Source organism: Diplotaxodon limnothrissa, linkage group LG6, assembly GCF_057381915.1.
Source record: "Diplotaxodon limnothrissa isolate DT_005_m linkage group LG6, D_limnothrissa_male_GT1.1, whole genome shotgun sequence".
Classification (NCBI taxonomy): domain Eukaryota; kingdom Metazoa; phylum Chordata; class Actinopteri; order Cichliformes; family Cichlidae; genus Diplotaxodon; species Diplotaxodon limnothrissa.
The window spans coordinates 13377781-13403893 of NC_140601.1; the positions used below are offsets into that span (position 1 = coordinate 13377781).

Below are 26113 nucleotides of genomic sequence, written 5' to 3' on the forward strand. Positions count from 1 at the left end.
GCCAGGTGTGATTTATATCGCCATGGTGACCCTTGCCTGTTCTCTATTAGAATGTCTCCCTGGTGATGAGAAGGCGCTATACACAGCAGCAGTATCCCATTTATTGCTGTCTGTTTTCCAGTTCCAGGTGTGACTGGTGTAGTTATGGGTGGCGGCTCTTTCTCAGTCTCTCTGTCTATTTGCACCTTTGTCCCAACAATTGGAAGCTTTTTCTGGTCTTTTCATGCTGCACAGTAGGTGATGTTCCTGAATCGGAGCGTGGAGAAAGCACAAGAAGTGCACTTTTATAAATGCACTGGGGTTTTTTTCTGTATTTGTATTGTTTTTAAATAAGCCAGCAAAGCTATTATATGCTGTAAAGTGCTTCAATCACTTTTATCTTATTCCCCCCTCTCAGCCTTATGGAGCCCTGTAGAACAAAGACAGTAATGTTTATCATTAAGTCCTTTACATTTCCTCCCTCACAAGACTATTGCAGGGCTGTTTCCTTTTACAGAAGTAATTATTTCTGCATGTGTTTGCCAGGCTCTAAAAAATGCATTTAAAATTTTACAACCACTCCTGCACTGGCACAACAAAACAAAACAGTTGCTCCGTACACAGCTGGAAAGGGCGCAGCTATAAAACGGTGAATACATTTTACTGAGTGACGCTGCATATGCACTCTTTGGATGCATTAAAGAGAACTAAAAACCAGAGTCAAGATGACTCACTTGGATTAAAATTGCACACTTGGTTCACAGGCACAAAAAAGCTTCAGTATTTGCTCCCATGTTGTGAACAAAAAAGTGGAGCTTTCAAACTGTTGAGTAAGTTCAGCCTGTTCTCATTTCCACTACAGCAAATACTGATGTACTGTAGAAGTCTCTGGCACCTCAGAGTGTCCTCTGAGTTTGATTATATGACACGCCAACTGATGCTTTTTACATATGGGTGCATGTTAAGCAGCTTTAGAAGCATGCCTTCTCTGCTTTCATGCTGTTTACTACAAATTCTGACTCTACCTCCAACATGTGAAAATCCCAGCCGATTCATCGGCTTTTGAAATATTCAAACCAGCCTTGCCACATTCAGTCCACTTAAATCACCTTTGTTGTCCATTTTAAAGCTCGCTTTGAACTTCAGCAGGTCGTCTTGACCATTTTGACATTCCTTAAGGAATGCCATGTGATTGGCTGATTAATTAACAAGCTGAACAGCTGAACAGCAGTGCCAAATAAAGTGGGAAGTGGGTTAATATGTAAACATAGCATACTGATTTGGGCAAACATTTCTCACATGAAACAGAATAATAATACGTAATGGGCTGTGACTGAATCTAGTTTACTTGTAATGATAAATAACATTAGCATAATAACTGACTGTAATTTATAAGGAAGCCATTAATCTGCCAGTAGAACAGCTGCCATTTCCTTGTTTCCATTCGTCTGCCACTCGATCTAATCTTCTCTCTTTTTGTGTTGCGGTAATTGAAAGTTAAAAGATTCAAAATTCAAGATTCAAAGTGTTTATTGTCATGTGTCACAAGAGAAAAGGCATTTCTTTGTGCAATGGAATTTTTTCTTTGCTGACCACCCACAGATTAATATATAAATAAATAGCTGAAGACAGAAAAAGAGACAAAATATGGAGATTTGAAACAGATGTGTGCAAAAGAGCAATAGCTTAATATGTAAGATGACCAGACGGTCAAAAAAATATTATTACTGTTCAAAATGTGTCAGTGAGTCTGATGGCAGTGGGGAAGAAGGAGTTAGTGAGTCTGGATGTTCTGGATTTCACACTTCTAAACCTTCATCTCGAGGGCAGAAGTGTGAACAGTCCGTGTTGGGGTGTGAGGGGTCTTTGAGGATGGAGGCAGCTCTCCTCTGGACTCTGCGATGGTAGATGCTCTGCAGAGAGGGCAGCGGGGTCCTAGTGATCTTCTCCGCGGTTGTTATCACTCTCTGCAGGGGTTTGCGGTCCATAGCAGTAGTGCTGCCGTACCATGCAGTGATGCGGCTGGTCAGGGTGCTCTCCACAATGCAGCTGTAGAACCTGCTGAGGATCTTGGCCGGCATACCAAATTTCCTCAGCCTCCTCAGGAAATACAGCCGCTGCTGAGCCTTCTTGACCAGCTGTGTGGTGTTCAGTGACCAGGTGAGGTCCTCAGAGATGTAGACGCCCAGGTACCTACAGCTGCTCACCCTCTCCACTTCAAGGCCCTGGATAGACAGCGGTGGGTGAGGCTCCCTCAGAGTTAAAAGTTAACTTTGTAGCTATTTATAAAAAGGAAAAAAAAAAGCTCTGTGCAATAACCTGGATTTTAAAGTAGTAATAAAAAAGACCTTCGGTTAAACAAAAGTTACAAACAAGATATTGTGTGTTGTTAAGTTGTCTGGTTACTCTTTAAGAAACAATTTTATCCACTTAATTTTAGTAAATGTGACCAGATTCTGTAGTTTTTGGCTTCTAAAACTAACTGCAAAATTATGAAGGAGTGAAAATGAAACTAATCAGGGAGTGAAAACAAGGTGTGAAACCCAAAGCTCCAGAGGAGGAAAAATCACGCTCTGACAAATTTGTGATTTATTAATATTCTTAAATGCAAATTCAACACCCTAATGATGCAAATTCTGTTTTCTTTACTTTCCTTCCAAACGTTTTTCCAAGCACACAGCAGTTTTGGCATTAATTTCATCTGCTGTGTTCTGAGAAAAAGAATCAAACCTAAGCGAGGCACAAAAGAGTGGTGTGGGTGTAGCGGAGAAGATGATGTGACTTTGACAGCCATTGTGTTCTTGTTGTTAAAGCTGTTATTCTTCATGATTAGACCAGCCAACTAACGGACAATCATCTTATTGAATCGATTTCCCCCCAAAACGGCGTCTTTTTATTCTCATCTCATCAAAAACAGACAAAAAATTCCAAACAATGATGTTGATAATATTTTCTCAGGCTTTGTTTGTAGTAGTGCACATATTGAATCATCACAAACATCACAGACCAAATTAGTTTGTTTGTAAAAGTTTGTTCTCTTTAACAAAAAGACACACACACACACTGTGAGTCAAAATGAGTAAAGTCATTCTCATACATCCTTTGGTATCCATGACTACAGGGTGCCACTTTGGCATTTATGAATTCTTCATTAGCTCATCAGTGCACAAATGTGCATGTGTATGTGTGTGTGCATATGCACGCGGCACACACTCACACGTGCGCGCACGCACGCATGGACACACCTGTCGCTGTATTTGAGAACAGCTGCTGAGGTGTGGATATCCCCTGATCTGTCAAGATGCCTCAGCTGATAGTGTGAGAACGAGCGAAAGGGCGAGAGAGACATAGCAAATGGAGGGGGCTGGGGGTGGGAGGGGGGCATGAGGACGGTTGCTGAAGAGGTGTTAGGCAGGGAAAGAAGAAGTGAAACAAGGGGCGAACAGAAGGAGGGGACGAGACAAAGAGAAGAAGAAGAAGAGGCAGTGAAGGCTGATCAAAAGAGCAACTGTAGAGGGAGACTAATAGGGGAGCCGGGGAGGTGATGGTGAAGGTGAAAAATGTGAAACCAAAGAAAGCAGAAGAAGAAGAAGCGAAAAAGAAAAGGTCAAGCATTTTAGTGCATAATTCCCCAGTTGCAGTGGGTTAAATCAGGGTTAATTCTTCGATTAGCTTCGAATTGTAGTTGTTGATCTGGTTCACCCTGCTGAAAACTACACTGTGAATGCTGCAGTAGATCCTCTTTTGGTGAGGGTTTTTAGGAAGATAAGATAAGATAAGATAAGATAGAACTTTATTAATCCCTCGGGTGGGTTCCTCTGGGAAATTCGACTTCCAAAAAAAGCACAGCAACGACCGAAGTTACAGTTACAGAACTGTTATATATATATATATATATACATACACACACACACACACACACACACACACACACACACACACACACACACACACACATATATAGATACAGAGACAAATATAAATAAAATATACAAAGGGGATAAATAGAATAAATAGGAATAAAAAATAAAAATACAAGTGAATTGCACATTTCAAGTATTGAGTCTATTGCACTGTTGACTATTTACAAAAAGTATTGCACAAGGTATTGTACAGTGAGGTGCAGAGGCACTACAGCTTAGTTGTTCCCCCCTCCTTTGTCCTCCTGTTTCCCCTCCCTCTCCCCTCCAGAGAGGAGTTAAACAGTCTGATGGCGTGTGGGACAAAGGAGTTTTTAAGTCTGTTAGTTCTTGTCTTGGGGAGAAGCAACCTGTCACTGAACAGACTCTTCTGATTGTTTATGGCCGTGTGCAGAGGATGCCCAGCATTGTCCATAATGTCCATCAGTTTCTTTAATGTCCTTTTCTCTGCCACTGTCACCAGAGTGTCCAGCTTCATGCCGACCACAGAGCTAGCCCTCCTGATCAGTTTCTCCAGCCTGGATGAGTCCCTCTTTGCTGTGCTGCTCCCCCAGCACACCACAGCATAGAAAAGTACTCCAGCAACCACCGACTGGTAAAACATCCTCAGGAGCTTCCTGCAGATGTTAAAAGACCTCAGCCTCCTGAGGAAGTACAGTCGGCTTTGGGCTTTTTTATACAGGTGCTCTGTGTTGCATGACCAGTCCAGTTTATTGTCCACCCACAGCCCGAGGTACTTGTACTTGTTGACCACCTCCACCTCCTCCCCCTCTATCTGAACTGGCAGTGGACCTTCTCTGGACCTCCCGAAGTCCACAACCAGTTCCTTAGTCTTTGAGGTGTTGAGTTGCAGGTGGTTTGTGTGACTCCATGCGACAAAGTTCCTCACCAGACTTCTGTACTCCTCTTCCTGATCATCCCAGATACACCCCATGATGGCCGTGTCATCTGCAAACTTCTGAATATGGCATAATTCAGAGTTGTAGCAGAAGTCAGAGGTGTACAGGGTGAAGAGAAGAGGGGACAGCACAGTTCCCTGTGGTGCTCCTGTGCTGCTGACCACAGTGTCAGACGTGATGTCCTTCAGCCTGACGTACTGTGGTCTGTCGGTGAGGTAGTCGGAGATCCAAGCCACCAGGCAGGGGTCCACCTCCATCCTGTTCAGTTTTTCCTGAAGCATACAGGGCCGGATGGTATTAAAGGCACTGGAAAAGTCAAGAAACAGGATCCTGACCGTGCCTTTTCCCCCATCCAGGTGTGAGTGGGCTCTGTGTAGGAGGTACAGGATGGCATCCTCCACTCCGACACCCACCTTGTATGCAAACTGTAGTGGGTCCTGGGCATGTTGTACCTGTGGTCGGAGGAGGTTGAGGAAGAGCCGCTCTAGAGTCTTCATAAGATGTGACGTCAGTGCCACCGGTCGGAAGTCATTCAGCTCATTGGGCCGGTTCTTTTTGGGGACCGGGACGATGCAGGATGTCTGTAAGCGATGGTGAAATTCAATGCATTTGTTACTTCTAGGCTTCGTTTTTGTATTTCTATGCTATACAGTTATCTTTAAAGCTCCCCGAAAAGCCTCCTGGTGATCGAAAATGCAGCGGCAGGAGAGCTAACAGGGAACAAGAGTAGGAGATCACATTTCTCCTGGATTATCTTCTCTTCATTGCCTCCCTGTTAAAGCCAGAATTAAATTACAGGGTTAGAATATAATACTATGTTTGCATCAAAGCTCAAGCGTGCTTAACATGACATTACACTGAGATATGGTTAAAGATGAGCCAGGTTCACAGCCCTCTGGTATTTACTGTAGCCCTCTGCTTGCAGGCCTTTGATTTGTCAGGGTTGATCAGGTTAAATAGGAGCTGTGTTTTTGTCAGACAGTTAGGGCTGAATGTGAAGCAGTAGTCTGACATTTTGGCAAATATGCTCATTGTTGTTAGGGTAAGATGTAAAGAGCCTAACAATGGGCAAGTTCTGCAAATTACCTGTGTCTAGTTGTCCTATAAATACAATGCATCAATGACCTTTCACTTAAATAGCGTAAGTACTTTAAGTAATGCATCAGTATTAGTAGTGTAACTAATGTATTGGTATTTCCAGTACTGTGCTAAAGTCTCAAGCCACCCCTCGTTTCCTTGTATTTTCCCTCCAAGGAGCCAAACATTCTTGTAATTTTTTAAAGTGGTCTTGAGCAATAGTTCTCCAGGTTTTCTGAAGGTCTTTCAAAGGTTGCCTTTGGACACTGGATGCTTTTTCACCCAAGGGGTGAAGTTCTGTCCAAACATAACAGGCAACAAATGAATAATCAGCAGGCTTAAAAACCATTGAGATGAACTCACATCCTTAAGAAACAGGAAATAATCCAGCAGTGACCTGACACAGGACCTGAGAGATGCATCTGGGGCTTCAGTTGATCCATCTACTGTTCACTGAAGCCTCATCAGAAATGGTCTCAGTGAAAGGTTTAGTATCAAGAAGCCGTTTTTAAAGAAAGGAACAGGAGAAAAGGTTGAGGTATGCCAAATCATGCAATAACTGTCAGGAATCGCTGTGCGGCAGGCAGGAGTTGGACCCAAAATGCAGGACTCACAGACTCGGGGAGGTGAACTCAAAACACAGCTTTATTTGCTGGGAGAACAAACATACAAACTAGACTAAACTGGGAAACCATAAACTAAGAACTCACAGGGAGACACAGGGAGATCCACACACAGCATGAGGGACGACGTCACGCCGAACAGAGGGAGACGCAGACAGAAATACACAGAGGGTAAACGAGGAAAGTGGGAACACACGGGGAACACAGGTGACACTGATAATCATAACGAGACAGGGCGGGGTGAACTGAACATGACATGTACGGGCGTGAGAGTCACAAAGTAAACAGGAAGTGCACAGAGGTTCAGACAGGAGGAGAGAGAGCACGGGGAAAACACAGACATAACGGGCTGGGGAAACATGAAACAACCACAAAGGGAGACGAGGGCTCATAAATACACAGGGCACACAGGGGGGAGAGAGAGAGCACGGGGAGAACTTGGACATAATGGGCAGGGGAAACATGGAATAAAACATAAGGAGAGACGAGGGCTCACAGATACACAGAGGGGCACACAGGGGGTAAAAGCCATGAAGGGAAAACACTTAGGGAACAACACAACAGGGCAACTCAGAAAACATGGCCTAAATAAGGAACAAAATACAAACATACAAGAAAACTAAGAACACTGGGCCAACATGGCCCAGGACCATGACAGTACCCCCCCCTCAAGGGCTGGCTCCCGACAGCCCAAACCCAAAAAAACAAAAACAGAAAACAACCCACCCAGGGCGGGAGGCGGGGGACCAGGACGGAGGGACCAGAACGGGAAACAAAAACAAACAACAGAAAACACAGGAGCAGTTCAGGGGGCCGGCCGTGCGCAAGGCAACGGCGGCGACGTGGAAACAGTTCAGGAGGCCGGCCGTGCGCAAGGCAACGGCGGCGACGTGGAAACAGTTCAGGAGGCCGGCCGTGCGCAAGGCAACGGCGGCGGCGAAGGAGACAACGGAGCAGTTCAGGAGGCCGACCGCGCGGAAGGCAGCGGCGGCTCTCCAGTGTTAGGCGTGCTGGCCATGGCCCGGTGGGCACAGGACCAGTCGAGGCAGGACCAGGCGACGACGGGGCCGGACCAGGCGACGACGGGGCTGCAGCAAGCGAAACAGAAGCCAAAGACGAAGTTGGGCCAGACGAGGACGAAGACTCTGAGGCTGGGCCAGACGAGGACGAAGACTCTGAGGCCGGGCCAGACGAGGACGAAGACTCTGAGGCCGGGCCAGACGAGGACGAAGACTCGGAGGCCGGACCAGACGAGGACGAAGACTCGGAGGCCGGACCAGACGAGGACGAAGACTCGGAGGCCGGACCAGACGAGGACGAAGACTCGGAGGCCGGACCAGACGAGGACGAAGACTCGGAGGCCGGACCAGACGAGGTTGCAGAGGCTGAGGCTGGACCAGGCGGAGCCGCAGAGGCTGAGGCTGGACCAGGCGGAGCCGCAGAGGCTGAGGCTGGACCAGGCGGAGCTGCAGAGGCTGCGGCTGGACCAGGCGGAACTGCAGAGGCTGAGACCGGACCAGGCGTAGCAGAAGCACAGGCAGAGGCTGGCCCAGGCGTAGCAGAAGCACAGGCAGATGCAGCCGGACCAGGCGACGACGAGGCGGTCGCAGGTGGCGGCTGGACAGGCTCCTCGGGCCCTCCAGCTGATGCGGCGTGAGGCTGAACGGGCCCCTCGGACCCTCCAGCGGAGACAGGAGGCTGAACGGGCCCCTCGGACCCTCCAGCTGACGAGGCGTGAGGCTGGACAGGCCCCTCGGACCCTCCAGCGGAGACAGGAGGCTGAACGGGCCCCTCGGACCCTCCAGCGGAGACAGGAGGCTGAACGGGCCCCTCGGACCCTCCAGCGGAGACAGGAGGCTGAACGGGCCCCTCGGACCCTCCAGCTGACGAGGCGTGAGGCTGAACGGGCCCCTCGGACCCTCCAGCTGAGACGGGCGGCTGAACGGGCCCCTCGGACCCCCCAGCGGAGACGGGAGGCTGAACGGGCCCCTCGGACCCTCCAGCGGAGACGGGAGGCTGAACGGGCCCCTCGGACCCTCCAGCGGAGACGGGCGGCTGAACGGGCCCCTCGGACCCTCCAGCGGAGGCTAAAACAAAGCCAACAGGCATGAAGTCCTCCGGCGGACATGAGGACAACTGGCGCTGCACTGAGCACTGACTCTGCCCAGGCAATGCGAACATGGTGCAGTTCTTAGGGGGCTGCTTAAACTTCAGGGGTCCAGAATCAGCTGGGGACTGAGACCTAGCCTCTGGGGAAGCCCTGGAGTGGCCAACTGTGCCAACGGCGGCTAAACCATGAAAAGTACCCTGAGTAGAAATCAAGTTACCTCTCTGCATGGAGTGAATGAGCAAAACTGGCGACACAGGAGACTGAGCAGAGAGAGGCTGCTGGGCAGCTAACTGAGCTACTGGAGACACGGGTGAGAGTGGGAGCTGAGCTACTGGAGACACGGGTGAGAGTGGGAGCTGAGCTACTGGCGACACGGGTGAGAGTGGGAGCTGAGCTACTGATGGTGGTGAAGTAGATAACTGCACGGGAGACTGAACTGAGGGCGTCTGCACTGGCACAGGGGACTGAACTGATGTCTGTTGTAACGGAGGTGGTGAGAGCAGAGTAGGCAGGGGAGTTGATGACTTCACAGGAGAATGAACCAGAGGTGAGTGCACAGGAGACTGAGCTAGAGGTGGTAGTGATAGTTGAGGGGAAAGTGGAGCTGGTGATTGAGTGGATGACTGTGCTAAGGGATGCTGCACTGGGGACACTGGAGACTGCACTGGGGACACTGGAGACTGCACTGGGGACACTGGAGACTGCACTGGGGAAAGCAGGGCTGCAGGAGGCTGCACTGGGGACACTGGAGACTGCACTGGGGATTGCAGTGATGGTTGTAGTGGAGGTGTGACGGGTGGAGGAGTGGCTGAAGTGGCTGCGGGTCGGGCGGCTAGTGGCTCAGCTATAGAGCATATTAACGGCAGGGCTATGGGTTGAATGTCTGACTGAGTAGCAGCCTGAATGGCTGGGTGTAGTGATGGTGGTGGTGGAAGGGAAACAGGTGGTAGTGTGGATGACGGAACTAAGGGCGACTGAGTGGCAGACCGAACTGATGACTGAAGCGATGGTAGAGGTGAAAATGGAGCGTGTGGTGGAGTTAATGGCTGTGCTAGCGGGGACACAGGAGATGACCCAGGATTGGCCTCCCCAGAGCTCAGACCTCAACATTATTGAAGCAGTGTGGGATCATCTTGATACAGAACAAAACAAAAGGCAGCAAAAAACCAAAGAGCTTTGAATGTCCTTTAACAAGCCTGGAGAAATATTTTAAGACTACTTAAAGAAGAGACTTTGTCTATGAAAGTTCAGGCAGTGGCTCTAGCAAATTTACATGGAAAATATATATTTCCATGTATATTTTCAGGTGATTCAATAAATCCCTGTATCTATTTCCCATTTCTCTAGAAAAATATTTTTAAAAAGAGAGTGACTTTTGCACAGTACTGTATGTTTCCCTCTTAAGAAAATATAAATACAAGAGCCTACTCTATATGAAGCTACAAACCGCTAAGCTAAGCTAACTGGCAGTAGTTTCAGAGTAGGATCAGTCCACTGATCACAGCAGTGTTTATTCGGCCTCTGGCTCCTCATGTTTGAGTATCCTTGTGAGAGATGCTGATCCCTAAATTGCACCTGATGCTGAGATCGGTGCCTTTACTGGCAATAGTGTATCAGTACATCAGTTACATGCTAAAAATGCCCTGTAAATGCAGTCCAACCCACTAATGTAAACCAACATGTGACTGCCAGTATGAAGAGACCCACTTGAAATGTCAGACGTGCTCCCGAATGAATATTTGCAGGACCTGTGGATATTCTTTCCCCTTAGTGTAGTCACAATGGGGAGGGATCACTTCATAGCATGTGGATACTGTAATAGGATACAACTGATCCTTTAAGGGCGTATGTGAGTAGGCCAGCCGGGAGGGGAGCAGAAAGAAAATAGCTCACTAATTTGTAAAACTTAGACGTAAGCTCTAGAAGCAGAAGAAGAAAACAAAATCCCAAGTCACTTTCCGTGCGCACCGTTTGCTATATAATCAGTATCTGGAGCTTGTTTATTTAAAGTAAATGGTGCATTCAGACACGAGAAGATTACAGCTGCCAATAAACAAAGGGACTCGTCTTCCTTTGAAACCTATTTAAAAGCGAATTAAAACTGAGAAAGCTTCATCAGTGTTTGGAGGAGAGAAGAGAGCGCACTGGAAGGAGCGGGAAAGGCCAATCAGTCTGCTTCATTGTCTTTTCAAACCACTAGCCGAGTCTCAATTAAACTCTGTTATTGAAGGCCCTCAAAATAACCGCAATCAGTTACCTTTGTCTGAAAGTCTCTAATTCAATGTGAATTTTAAATATTGCTGCTACAAATGAACTGTAATTTAAAAAATTGCTGTTCTACTGCAGGAGAGGGTTTTTTCCCCTTAACAAAAAGGTTCCTTTTCATCTGCCCCCTCCCCACCCCCCTTTTTTTTATCTGGCCTCAGTACTTTTCAGTCTTTGCGGGGGGGATAACGAGCATCTTTTTCACCAACAATGCTCTCTCTTCCCAGTGCTCTCTGCTCTTTTCTTTCATCTGCTTCACCTCTCGTCCCCTCCCCGGGTAATTAATCCTCCACGCTGCCGACGCGCAATTTTCCACCCATCCCATTTCTTCTCTGGTCGTTTGTTTCACCACTGATCTTTTTCATCTTCTGCTCCCTCCCCACAACTTCTTCCACTGTCCTATATTTACAGCTCTTCTCATTACACTAAGATTATTGGGTTTTTACTTCTCATCGGGCGGTGATTTAAATTCAGGTCAGCTTGATTGAGGAGGTGGGAAAAAGGTGGACATCAAACATCCATACCTGGGATAGATCAGAATTTATTGCTGCTAATTATCTCCGGGAATGTTATAAACTGTGGAAATGCATAGCCAAAACTGCTTCCACTGTCTAGTCCTGAAATAGGAATATGATAGGGGGGAGCAGGCGTTCCCTAGATGGAGGCAGACAAAAAGCAGTTTTGTTATTTCTGGTGAGCAACCTTCGCCGAACACCGACTTGCATACACTTTTTGCTATTTGTGATGCAGGAAAAGCAGCTGAAGAAAAGCCCTATAACCTTTTGTATATTGAGCATCTCTCTTGCTGCGGCCTCACGCGCACAACTTCAGCATGCTGACAAATCCAGAGCTTTGGCAGGCCTGCTGAACCTGCGTTTGTTATCTTCCCCACCTGAAGGTCTGGGTGATACCAAACTGTTGCCTTTGCTTTTATTTTATTTGACCGACTCGAGGTTTGCAGCATCCAACTGCGACAGTCTGAGTACATTATGTCGTGATCTAATCAGTTTTTTGGACAGCAGGAGGGGGGGCATGATGGATCACTCTCAAAGCGTAACAGAATTTATTGCTCAGCAGGAGTTCATTTTACGAGCTGGCTATAGATGAGCCATCTGCGCTCCTTTCCCTTCTCTCCAACAGGTGTGGTCGATGGATGGCTACTATAAGGGCAGACGTGTGCTAGAGTACAGGACCATGGGGGACTTCACAAAAGGCCAAAACTTCGTGCAGCATCTCTTACCCCACCCCTGGGCGGGAACCGGCCACGTGGTCTACAACGGGTCTCTCTATTACAACAAGCACCAGAGCAACATCCTGGTACGAGACTGGGTCACGATCAGTAACAGCTGATGCTGATGATTGACGGTCGAGTAAAATGAGATGCTGTACGTGTATGTACGTGCATATGCGTGTGTGTGTGTCTTTCTAGGTTCAGTACCATTTCCGCTCTCGCAGTGTGTTACTCCAGCGTAGCCTAAGCGGTGCAGGATACAACAACACCTTCCCCTACAGCTGGGGAGGATCCTCTGACATCGACCTCATGGCAGATGAGACAGGACTCTGGGCTGTCTACACCTCCATCCCAAACGCTGGAAACATTATGGTCTGTCTCCGTTTTCTCTAACTTTCCTTCACAGAGACACATGAGACACATTGCCACACAGCAAATTTTGACTGATTTAAGTGTTATGACTAGCACACTGAAACAGAGAGAAGAAGCTGCTGTGCTGTACATCAAATTCATGTGACAGCCAGGATCTTATGTATGGTACTGGATCTTAAGAAAACACCAGCAAATAGAAACATCCAGCAAAAGCACACGATATGCAGTGGAATTTGAATAAAGCAAATACAAATACAATGAAACGCAAATACAATGAAAACAAACGACAGAGATGGACAAAAAAGCCACACGCTCACAAAAAACACCCTTCACAAGACACAACAGTTGTGTTTTGGGGAGACAGTTAGTAATTAGCTGTGCCCTAAATCATATCCTCGCCATCATCTACTTTATAATGCACCAATGAACATTGTGCTGTTTTCAGTGAAGACAGAAACTAGTGATTGAGTGTTTTCTGAATCAGTTGAAATGTAGGGTCATTCTCTCATCCACCTCCATCAGATAGAAGACCGGTTTATGGCTCCTTGGCTTCTCTTTTCAAGCCCACAGTTTGCATCCATCTTTTATGCAGACGGTCTGTGATACTGTGAGGCCCTTTAGAAAACAAAAAATAAAAGTCCTCTCTCATGTACAATCTACGACAAACACGCTGCTTTCAACAAATTTCACCATTTCTGCAGCTACAGATTTACCTCAGCTTATTCACAACCGTGTGAGACGGCATCATTGCCAACCCTGTCCTCTCTGCCTCCAGGTGAGTCGCCTCGACCCTCATTCGCTTGAAGTCCTCCACAGCTGGGACACGGGGTTTCCTAAGCGGAGTGCTGGGGAGGCTTTCATGATTTGCGGCACCCTGTACGTCACCAACTCCCATCTGGCCGGAGCAAAGGTCCACTTTGCCTACCACACCAACACCTCCACGTACGAATACACCGACATCCCCTTCCACAACCAGTACTCCCACATCAGCATGATGGACTACAACCCCAGAGAGAGAGCACTGTACACCTGGAACAACGGTCACCAGGTCCTCTATAATGTCACACTGTTTCACGTTATCAGGAGCGATGGATAGATTTACACCTAAAAGATATAAATAAAAATGAAAATGAAAAAAACAAAGTAGAGATGAAGGAGAAAGGTTTTTAAAGGACACTTCAAAACTTGCAAAAATACACACGCATGCACACACACACGCACACAACAGCGACTGACATCTCAGCAAGGTAATAAGTACTGTCTGTGTTTGAATTTGAATGACTTCTAGATGATGTGAGCTCGCTGAGCTAATAACTAGACACAGTACATGGTTGTCAAACACCAGTCTAAAGGTCACAGACAAGAGTGTTCATCACCGCGACGATGGGCTTAACTGCCTCTGCAGCAGGGACGCTGATAGAAAAGAAGGAAGTCAGACATTTTGAGCTCATCCATATTCTGTTACGTTTCATTCCACTCGTATATCAAGAAGTGACTTTGGAAGTAGAGGTCGCATTGTTGGAAAAAAAAAATTATATATATATACACACAGCTCATGAACTGAATTTCACCTCGCTTCAAACCTCGAGCTATGACGATGGCCCTGACTGAGATATTCCGGGTTTGTGATGTGATCGTGGACGTGTTCAGTCAGCATGGTTGTTCATTCAATAAAGTTTACTGTCAAACTTTGCCAAGACTTCTTTGTCCTGATCTCTACACAACATAGTATACACAAATACACCAAAACAAAAAAGGCTTTGTGCTGTCTCTCCTTCTACCTTTCTCCACTTGGGCATCTGGTTGGATGGAGCCTCATGAATTTAGAGGATTAAAAAACACAAACAGGGAACCAAAGATGTCCTCATGGGATGGCAGGTGTAAGCAGTATATTCAAATAGCCACAGATGCTCTTCAGTGCACATCTTCCAGAACAAAGCAGCATCCAATCATGTGACAGTCTGCTAAATTTTTCCTTCTTAACGTTAGCTTTTCAGGATCTGCTTGCTATGTTGTGTGAGGTACTTTTTAACATGGCTTTGGAAGAGCTCAATACAGAGTGAAAAATAAAGAGTGTAATGGATACTAAAGGGCAGTGACGATCGCACAGTGTCTGGAATGCCATTCCTATAACCAGTGCACTGATTGCAATTAGCTCCTCAGGCATGCAGCAGTGTGGTTGGGCAGCTGGCTTCCATGAGTCAGTAGACCATCTCCCACATGTTGCTGTGACAGAAAATACAAATGCTGCTTACAAAAACACCTGAAAAAGCCATAACTCCACATATAAACAACTGGTTCCTCCAATCTTAATAACAATATATGGAAAATGCCTCTTATGTTTATGTGTTAGCATTCCCAATGAGGGTCAAAAAATTGAATTTTTCTGCAAGAAAAAACCCCAAATGAGCATTTCTAAGGGAAAATTATGTGATCGACATGTTAGTAATGATTTCCACCATGTACCAAAGGAAACTTGGTAAATTGTGGTTAGTGTAAACTGTGTCTCCATTTTTCCTTCTCAGTTTCTACACTTACTAGAGTGATTATGTGTTGGACACACATATTTCTTAATTTGGGCAAATTTGAATATCGAGCTGATGGTAATCTTCTCTCACAGCAATTATACATCTGATTTTGAGGTTTAGCTTTGTAAGTAACCAGGTGAGCATATCAGGGGACAGTTTGTCTGCACTTTATTTCTCTCATGATGGTGATAAAAATCAGTTTATTTTTTCATTTGATGGGTCAAACTACACGTTTACTCTTATGCTGTGCATTGAAATTTAAAAGGATAACTAGCTAGCAAATTCTGAAAAGAATGTAAGTGTAGTCTGCCGTAGCGCCACGTTTAGGAATAAACAAGCACAGCATATTGGCACAAAGACCCCAACTAATTGTCAAGCATGGAGGTGGAGGGGTGATGATTTGGGCTTGTTTTGTAGCTGCTGAGCCAGTTGCGAACGCCTCAACATCGATCCCAAACATATCAACAATCTCGAACAGAATGGCTGAAAAAGGAAAGAATCAGAGAGTTTCAGTTGCCTAGTGAAAGTTCAGACCTCAACCTGATCGAAATACTGTGGATGTGTATAAACAAATCCCTGCTAACCTCAATAAAAGAAGGCAATGATATACAAAAGAGTTGGTCAAATTTCTTCCATGACAACACAAGGTACTGATAAAGTCATAGAGAAAATGACTACTTCAATTATTGCTGCAAAGAGTCATGAGAAAACTTTTTTCACAGTACTGTAAGGAGCTGGGCCTTGAAATTTCAGCTGGTAGCTACCAAGCGTCAGTTTCCTTCTTACTGTATGTGGATGTCTCTTTAAATACTAATGTTTCTGTCATCATGAGGTCTCCCAGATGATACATTGGTGCTGTACGATAAGATAAAACTTGATGCACATTTTACTAATTTTTAGCAAATGTTCTTAGTTTTAAAATTATTTTAGGGAGTATAACAAGTTAATGCGGAAGGCAGATTCAAATACGACTCAAAAACACACAAAAAAATATCACGCTTTTTATTATCCCAAAAAAAAAATCAGGCAGCTGGGACAACTCGGAATAGGATGGTACACCTGTAACTAAGATCCATGTGATACAAATTAGTGTATCGCAGGTAATCACAGAGAAGGAAAACACACAAGGGCAGGATGTCAGGATCTGAAATGACAGGATGGCTCAGTTAAAAAATAATAATAATAATAATAATAGAAAACTTCACAATACAAAGTAGAGTCAAAGATTGAAGAAAATAATAGCACTGTGTGCTGTATAAAGCACCCCCCCCCCCCCCCCCCCAAATAAAAAAAAAAAATTAAAAAAGATTTGATGATAACTTGTTTTCCGATGTTGGACCTCAGCTTGAAATCAAAAAGAGCCCAGCCGTGTTACACGGGATTTGAGTTGAACGAGCTTGGGACAAGCACAGCTGCAAAGGTTAACCTGCTCATTATAATTTAAGTGGCTATTATGGGCTGAAAATGAAGAGATTACACAGCCAGAAATTAGTCAGTGCTGCTTCTTAAAACCGGCAGTCTCACAGAAACACACACTCGCATTCGCACAGATGAGCTCACGTACACGAAATGCATACTGTAACACAGCAGATGTACAGACGAGGCAGGAGTCACAGGCGGTGGCGTGCTCATGGATAACAAGATGAACAAAATATTGGATTGATAGAAAGCGATGGAGGATAATAAAGACAGTGGAAACATCACAAATGGCCATTCTGTTGCCATGGTGACTGTGATTATATTGTGTCTAACTGCTTTGAGTTCAGGTCACTGCTCAGAAACATCCACTTATTTTAGCACAAAAATGAAGAGACATTAAAGCAAATGAAATTTCTTGTGTATGGACACTAATCTAAAATTTGTGGATTCATTCTACAGACCGTGCTGACAACACTCAGCATTACTGAGTCTGCATCACTGGCTTCTTTTACACAGGCTGAGCTTTTTTCCATTCTCTGGAGAGAACAGGTGTGATCCTACCACCTCCCTTCACTGCCTTTCCAACAGCAATAATTAGCTGATTATAATCACCAAGGCAATGCTTTTTAATTACAACAATTATACACAGGGCTAAATGAGGTTTTTACATTCAGGTTGTAATGGCAAGAAGCATAATTCAAGTGACAAAACTGAAACAACTGAACAAGCATGTGTAACAAAATGTGATCATATTAGTCTTTGGTTGAGCAAAACTGCTCCATCTTTCGATTTGCAAACAGCAGGACTAAAAGAAACAAGCTGCTGTGAGTGCTGAAAAACTGCAGTTCCTCGGCTGGCCACTTGAGGCTGGCTACCGAAGTGAGTCAATTCTTGCAGACTCGCATGTTAACATTCTCCTCTTTAGAGGGTAAAAAGAGGGGTTCACAGCCTGGAAAAAAAACTGTTAATTTCTCCCTTCATACCAAATGTTTGCACTATAAGAAAAAAATCCCAAGATGCAAAACAGCCAAAATGTTAACGGTTGGCAGCGTACATTTTATGAATCAGCTTCACCAGATGTTCTGACATCATGGTTTCTTTTCAGCTAATACAGGAAACCCAAAGGAGACCAATCAGATTGTAAGCTTTGTAGTTTTTGTCACGTTTTCCGGCGCTGAACTCAAAAGGCAGAACTCTGAACTATGCAATCAAACAAGTGGGTTTGTACATATATAAAGTGAGGCGGGGAAAAGAGGATTCCAAGTGCAGGTCCAGACCTGGGAAAAGGGGAACACACGCTCACACTCCACTATGTACAGTCCAAATCCAGACAGTGGACTCTCACTCACGGTCAACTGGGAAGGGTCCAGAAAAGACAGGTTCAGATCCCAGAAAGTCTACACAAGGGAGATGGAGACAGACGTCAGAGAAACACTCAGGAGCACAGGGAGAACAACAAGAGACTAAACCGGGCTACACTAACACTAGTAAGTACAACACTTCAGTGAGGAACGCCAGCCAGGCCTTAAGTTTGGTTGGTGTTTGTCAGCCGTGAGGAGCCACAGGTGCGTGTGCGTGGGTGTGAAGATCAGGTGACCACTGGTAAACAGGCACCACACCCCAGGACATCCACTGGTGGATCATGGCAGTTTGGGGTTTGACTTTCTCTAAGTGGGAGTTGTTGGGTCTGTGTTTCCACAAGCCCCGCTAATTCTAGAGACTTATTCATCATGAAGAAAACAAGACAGTCGATCGATCAAACACTTGCGCAAGGGAGGCCTGTGTCCACCACGAAAATGACCTCGACGACGACCTCCCTTGCTGCCCTTTTTATTGAGACACAGTTCACACAAAACACGTCAGAACAAAGCCACGCCCCCTTGGTTCTAAGACAAAGCATTTTATGTACATTTGTGAACTTCTGTGAGAATGTGTGTGTGTGTGTGTGTGCGTGCGTGCGTGCGTGCGTGCGTGCGTGCGTGTGTGTGTGTGTCAGACCTCCTGCTGTCCAAAGGGTCGTAAACGCAGGAAGCTTACATCAAAAGAAGCAGATCTTCCAGATAGGATGTATCTGCAATAAGACATTACAGCCCCCCACCAGAACCTCGAGAATCTGGGGGGAAGGACAGTGGAATTCCTTTCATCAGAGTTAAAACACTGTACAAATGGTAAACATAAAAATGACAAACATTTAACAATTTAACTCTAACAGGAGTTCTCCTAGAACTACTCTAGGGACAGGATGGCGCACAGAGGTTTAACTGCATTAACAGATTTACTTACATTACACATGGGAATGTGACCATGATATATTTGATCACATTTAACAGTTGTGATTTCTTAGTTAAATTCATTTTTATTGACACTATCAGAAATATCCAGCATCACGATAATTCCGGCCACGTGCAGACAAGTCCTGTTGTCTGAGAATATGATTTTACTGCTGCACTTTTTCTCTTATGACTTAATATAGTGATTCAATTCCAATTCACTTTCCACTTGCAAATGCAAAGTGTCTCTTAATTAAGTCTTTTGGAGCAAGCATGCTGGCTCAATCTCAATGCCCACACTCACAGACTTTGAGACACGTTCCCCTTCAGTCCTTGAGAGCTCAGGGCTATCCCACTGTTAAATCGGCAATGCATGAGCACTCTCTATTGCAGACGTTTTAAGCCCTTTATGCACACTTTCCTGTTCAACAAGTCTGCGTTTCTACAGACTTTGCCTGAGGGAATTACCCACAGTTCATAGCGCTGTGACTTTAAACGTTTACCAGGGAAAGCCTGGGAGAATTAAACAGTAAACAAACAAGGGCATAATCAGCCACTCCACTGCATTACAAGGAAAAGGAAGATGGAACTATGAAGCAATGTTATAGCTTTAATTGTGTGCAGTTGCTTTTCTTGTGATGGCAAGATGATGAAAGTCATATATTGTTTAATCAGATATGAGCCAACGGGATTTTTCTTAAAACTGTACATGTCAACAAATACTGCCTGATCTCTGTTTACACTTTCTCAAGCTCGTGCAGCCTGTGGCACTCAATCATTTACCAGGTGACTTCAGTTAAGTCTGTGAGGGTTTACTGATTGGGCCCTTAGGGTGGAGATTGGAAATGAGCCACTGGCAGGCTGTAAGAAACCTTCACCTTTTTCAGATGGAAACAGAAGCTTCGAGCATCTGTGGTGATTTATACTGCTATCAGATGGATGTATTATTCCACAGATTCTGCCTTCAAACACGAAGCACTGCCAATATCCTTTTTTTTATATTTCCAACAAAGTCATTTCATGTTATTTATTAGTAAGGAACTGCCTCTGAAATAACTATAGGGAACTTCTATTTGTAGGTGTGTGGCACGCCATCCATCTGGAAAACAAGGCAGGTGGTGTGCTGGTGAAGATTGTGCTTAACCCTCTGATGCATAGTGGTCACTGGAGTGGACAGCTACTAAAACGTACATATCTCTTTAATGCATTGGTTTCTATGGTGGAACTGCATATTAGCCTTTAGAGTGCTCTCTGCTGCCATGCTCCATTGAGGTCAATTCAGTGTTCAGTTAGTGCAACTGCAAGTAAATTTCCTCTGAATCAAAGATGGCAGACAAACTGTCACCCCTGCCGACCACTGCTGGCATATCCTGTCAATCCTTCTATGCTAAAAGAGCCCAACAGGTAAAAAAAATATGATGATATGCAGTAACATCTAGGGAAGGATATTATCTGTTTGGAATAAGAAATTGTTATGTCTAATATGTAGAAAACTACGATTAACCATGTGTCCACTGTAGTGGACATCATGCATTACCCACTATATTTTTTTAACATAAGTCATAAATTGTCTCACTGTTTTTTGGGACTGTTTTGGTTATAAGTAAGCATATAATTGTTACATTTATAAGCTACTCATTTAAAATGTATATTTCTGTGCAGATCAGCTGTAGTTTGAGTTACTATAATAATTATTTTATCATATTTTGTAGACTTCAAATGCAGCAAAGAATAAGGCAGCGTACAGAATAGTCCAGGAAATTCCATCCAGCTCCAGTGATGATGATTTCATTGATGAGTGCAGTGATGATGAGTTCAGTGATAAGTCCAGTGATGATGAGAGTGGCTGCCAGAGCAGAACAGAGACATAGGAACTACGGACAGCCTAGGTGTGATGAACACAGAAGTGTTTGGAGATGCAGAGACTAAGATGTCAGTTTGTGTTTTCTTCCAGCATGCTACTAAGGGCTTGGTAATACTGTCTTGCATCGTTATAGAACTGTGTAGACTCAAAAATGTTTCTCTTGTTGGAGATAGTTTGCCATATTCAGGTGTAGGATTCACAGCTAGGACTGTTGATTGGTTTTGTTATTTACGTCTAAACATTGGGGCCTTATGAGTTGAAAGTTCCAAAAAAATTGCTGAGATGTTTTTCAAAGGATACAAGCAAACAAGTGTTTGTATATTTACAATAGAACACAAGGTAATAAATTTTTATAGTAAATTCACAGTATTTCATGCTAAGTGCTCAGGCGCATGTAGTCCACTGGAGTGGACAAGTTTATAACTTTATAAAAAAAACATATTTTTGGGAAAAAAAGAGTTGAACATTTTTTTTCATGTCCTGAGAAGAATAAAAGCACTTAAGAAAAAAATCTTGACCAAGGCTTTCATAATTCATGCATCAGAGGGTTAATAAACCTGCATACTTTGTATGCAGTCTTCACACCATGCTGTTATTTTACTGTTGGCCAGTTTTGAAAAAATAAATAAATAAAAAAGGTCTGTACAGATAACCTGCTATGCAGCGGTAGGCTTTTTTCAAATTCCCATCATATCCAAACTAAGTCCTGTTTGCTTTTACTGAGTCATGATGTGAATGCCAATTAGCTTTGTCTGGTGCTTGGATATGGGCATGTAGTTTAGAGTGTTTTTGCTTTTTAAAAGCTGGCTCTGAAATAAGCGAACCAAAGGGTCATTTGTGGCTAAAAAAGAACAAAAAACAAAATCACACACACGCACACACACACACACACACACACGCACACACACAAACAATCCTGGAAGCCGGTATAAAGCTGTAGGTTGATGTGTGGATTTATCATATAAGCAATCAGAAGAACAATCATTCAGTCTGTTGATGCAGCATTAAATCTTATGTTTTCACATAGAACAACAACAATAACAATAATAGTTGTAATAAATGTATATAGCACATTTCTACACATGGCGTCTGACTGACACTGTTTGTCGAGCATTGCAATATCCAAGTCAATAAAAGGAAAAAATATATAACAGCATGCATAAGGTTTGGAAATTGTGACAGACAAGAATGATCTAATTTTGGAAATTTGGTTAAGCCAACAGCTGCATGACTGGACAACTTTTTCTTTTTTTTTACATGTGCATCGAAAGTGAGCGCAGTATCAAAAATCACTCCCCTGTCATGAGTGCAAGGCTTGACATTTTGGTCAGTGAGTTAATTTTCCTGTAGGCTCAGGCAGTAGAACTTTTAGAAAGGTAACTAATACATTGGATTTACTGTCAGGGAAAAGTGCAGGTAAATAAATTGTCAAGGCTACTGGGATTGGAGAGGGACATGTGTCATCTGCATAGCTGTAACGGCAATGTCATGATTATGACTGATCTGATCAGGAAACATATATATTAAAAAACAAGAGTGGGCCAAGGATAGAGTCTTGAGGAACGCCGCATTTTAAACTGAGAATTAGAATATTTGAATTAAAATTAGCCTTTTTTTCTAAAGATGAATGCCACCACCATGATTTGTGCAAAAATAGCCTCAAACCAGTTCTGAAATCTTGAGTTGACCTTTTTGCCCATTACTATCTTGTTTTTTGAAACTGGACATAGCAAGTGAGAGATGAATCTGAGTGAGGAACCAAGAACACTGGACTCTCAGATGTTTGTCAAGCACAAATTAAGTATACTCTAAAACATTTATTTGATCTTAAATTTAACCAACAAAGCAAACATTAAGTTGCATTTAGTGAATATTACACTAAACTCACGAAAAAAGGTTTCTATTTACAAAAAGTGAGTCCTATAGTTATTTTTCCACAGATTTATGTACAACCAGGCTTCAGACCTTTCTCAGACCTGAAGGTCAGAATCCTTCTTATATTTATCATTTACATTCAAGTTTCTAAGAAAATAAGAGGGAACAGCATAAGTGAGGTGTGAGTCATCTTCTTTGCAGACGCTATTATCTCAAATAGTTTAACAGAAAATGTTTGTGTGCTCCTATGTTACCCTCCAAAGAAAAGCTGGTTAAGGTTCTAATTTTCAAGAATTTCCATGTAAAACTAATTTGGCACTAATAACAGGGAAATATCAGGCTTTTATCTATCCAGTAAAATTAGATTAGCAAGTAACTGTACCTAATGGACACTGCTTTTATTTCCCCTATAATTAGTACCAAATTGCGCAGCTCTTTCCTGGCAGCCACACAGGAAATTACCAACCCATAATTTAGTGTCATCTTCACATCCAATAATGGTTGCACTTTTTAAAAACACAGGTAGCAGGAGGTTTTTCAAACACACACACACACACACACACACACACACACACACACACACACACACACACACACACAGACACACATATATATGTGTGGATTCTTGTGTCAGTATTGTGTCACTGCTGCCTATTGCATGCAGTAAACCACGGTCGTTGTCTGGTATTGCAGGTTGTGATGTTATCCTTGCAGACACGTTACATAACAGCTTGGCACACATTTTTATTCCGCTTTCTGAGACAAGTGAACATATTGTTGAATGCACATCTCAGTGATAGACTGCAGGCAGACAGACTCCTGGAAAATTTACTCCAGTTGCTTTGTGCACCTCCACCTTTATGTCTCACTTTTACCATCTATCTCTTGCTCCTTTGTTTGGCCACCTCCCTGCTGTCTTTGGCAGGGCCCCAGTCAGTCTGGCATGGTCCCTGCTGCAAGGTTCCCTTCTCCCCATCTATCACCATCATTGGCTCAGATTTTCTGCATAGTGGAAGCACCTCTCCGGAAGACCTGCCGGAATTCCACACAGCGATGCAGTCTCACACGCCCACACACACACACACACACACACACACACACACACACACACACACACACACACACACACACACACACTGTTCATTTAGACACACAATCACGACTTGGACAAAATGCTGCTCCGCAAGGAATAGACAGGTGGATATATCATTTTTATCTTTTTATTTATTCATCTCTATCTGTCCAAGTATCCCCTGGCTTTTTGTCTCCTGGGCGGAAATCAGCCTGTTGAATAATTTAGTGCTGTTAAAAAGAGACCACCTGAGGGGAACAGAAGGGGGAGAGAAGGAAACAGAATAAGGAGAGTTAAAGTGAGGAAGGAAAGACAAAAAGAGAGACCTTTGGAAGAGAAACGCAATCCCGATTTGGGAGATAGTGGGGCACACCGATGCAAAGCAAAGCACACAGAGAGACATGATCATGTTTAATTAATAATGGAGAGATCAGCCTATTTAACAAGGACACAGGCTGAAAGACTAGCCTGAGAGGAAAGCATGGGCTGGTGGGAGGAAGAGGTCAGGGAAGTTTTCCTGCTTGGGTGTAAATGAGCAATGAAGAGGATGCTGGGGTCTGAGAGAGAAAAGAGAGGCATAAGGTTCCACCCGGGCTCGTCTGCTGTTCTATTAATAGAAGCCCTTGCACATTGGGGAGGGAAATCCAGCCAATTAGAATCAAGCTCCAGTACCAGCGGTAAACCCCTTACTCAGTCTCTCTCTCGAACATTCATAGAGATGTCAGCTGCGTTGTCTTTGTCACTTATTGTCAACTGGATCTTCTCTTCAGGGACCTCCGTGGGAAGCTTTCCACCAAGAACACTAATGATGTCCCCTCACCGATGTTTGGTTGGTTGTGTTGTGAGAGGGAACATCACAAGAAATGGTTGAAATTCACAGGTCTGATTATGTGATGCTGTGCTGGTTTTGGGGAATTTTGAAAGTAATGGTGATCTAAATTAGGAGTTGCAGCAATTGATACACAAGCTATGAATTTGTTTTGTGTAAGCATAATTACTATACAGAGGCAATAGACTAGGAAATTTATTTTATCTAGATCATCCCCTTGAAATGCAACATCTCATTTTCAATTAGTCTAAAAATGTCTTTATTTATATCCGTTAGCCAGTAAACACTAGATGCTGAATGGTGTTTGGAGATTACACTTCAAACCGTATAGGTTTTCAATGAGGAGAGCCTAATGAAAAAAGGCAATTATTTTTGATAGGCAGACAAGGCTGTCTGCCAATCACACAATCATGTCCTTGGTTCGCACACAAGGACGTTGCTTTCCGAATTGTTTCGGTCTGTTTACAACAATTCGTTCATAAGGAGGTGTGTGTTTGCTCTCCAGGAAAAGTGGGGGGAATTTTCATTCACAAAACTGCAACCTAAGAAGAAGCTGCCAAATTGTGACACATGGAGGCGTGTTGTCTGCAGTCACTTGTGTCACTATAAGAAATGCTGCTAAATAATAAATGCTACTACTACTGCAACTAAGATGGGCATGAAATATATCTTCATTGATCCAGGCAGAGACGCTCCAGCTTTGCATATTATATATCAAAAGTATAAGAAGCAAGGTGCAGCCAAGGTTCAGCTCCTCGGGATCAGGATGTAAGCCACCACCTTGTTATAGGCCGCAACAACATGAGAATTTACCTACTTTGTTTTTGAGAAATCAGAAGAATCCCACAATCCCAGGTTTGAATTCATAGTTAATATTAGAGTTGTAGGAATGACTGAATATTAAATGATGTTGAGGTTACAGGATGATCGTTTACACCAAACTGCATAAATAAGGCAACAGCAATGATGCTCTGCTGAAATATATCAACAAAGCCTGAAGAAAAACTGATTTTATAATAATTTTACATTACATAAATCTTTGTTCATGTAAATGTTTCATTTGCTTTTGGAAGTATTAAGAAAATTCAGCAAAGAAACCAGGAATATAGTTTCACCATATGGGGTAAAACAAATGTTTCTTTATCCTTCTTCAAAACAGTTATGAGCGATACAATTTACAAAATTAGCATCATGTTGTCTTCAACAAGATGTGAAGCCAGTGATTAAGCACAATTATTGATCAGGAAATTTAAAAGGCATATTCCATTGTTATAGATCAACTTGTGACTATTTTTCACCCACAGAGGTCGCCCCCTGCTGCCATTACTAAATATATTCAGCTGTTGGCTTCAGTTTTGTGCTCCAGAGGTATGCCCGTGTTTTATCTACAGATAATGGTCCACTTCAAGAATATGCCAGTGATCTTTGATCATATTCTCTATAAACTCATTTTACATCGTGGGCCACATGCAGTTCATTTTGATCTTAAGTAGGCCACACCAGCGAAACTGTCCTTTCTGTCAGTGAAAAGAAGTTTAACGGCACATTTAGCGGAGATGTTATTTCAGCTGTATTTCTTAGTTTCTCTACATGATAAAGAAATTCTGCCGCACTAAATGAAAGAAATGTGTCAGCATGACTCTTTTGGCTTATGCTGTAAGAAATAAATGAGTAGAACTGCAGAAAAAGTGCTGTCAGACTGTGCTGTAACAGATAGTTTCTGTTAATCAACAGTAACGAACATTAGTTTTCTTTTTCTTTCTTTCTTTTTTTTGTTTCT

General features: G+C 43.8%; 1 protein-coding gene across 1 annotated transcript in view; it reads left to right on the forward strand.

Annotated features, from left to right (window-relative positions):
• Positions 1-14091, forward strand: part of LOC146630245 (noelin-2-like) — a 41515-nt gene extending 27424 nt beyond the window's left edge. Inside the window, exons 6-8 of the mRNA XM_085355690.1 lie at positions 12014-12190; positions 12303-12476; positions 13252-14091. Of these exons, the coding sequence (XP_085211816.1) occupies positions 12014-12190; positions 12303-12476; positions 13252-13572 (672 nt within the window). The 3' untranslated portion in view covers positions 13573-14091. The remainder of the gene's footprint in view (positions 1-12013; positions 12191-12302; positions 12477-13251) is intronic.
• The last annotated feature ends 12022 nt before the right edge of the window (positions 14092-26113 follow it).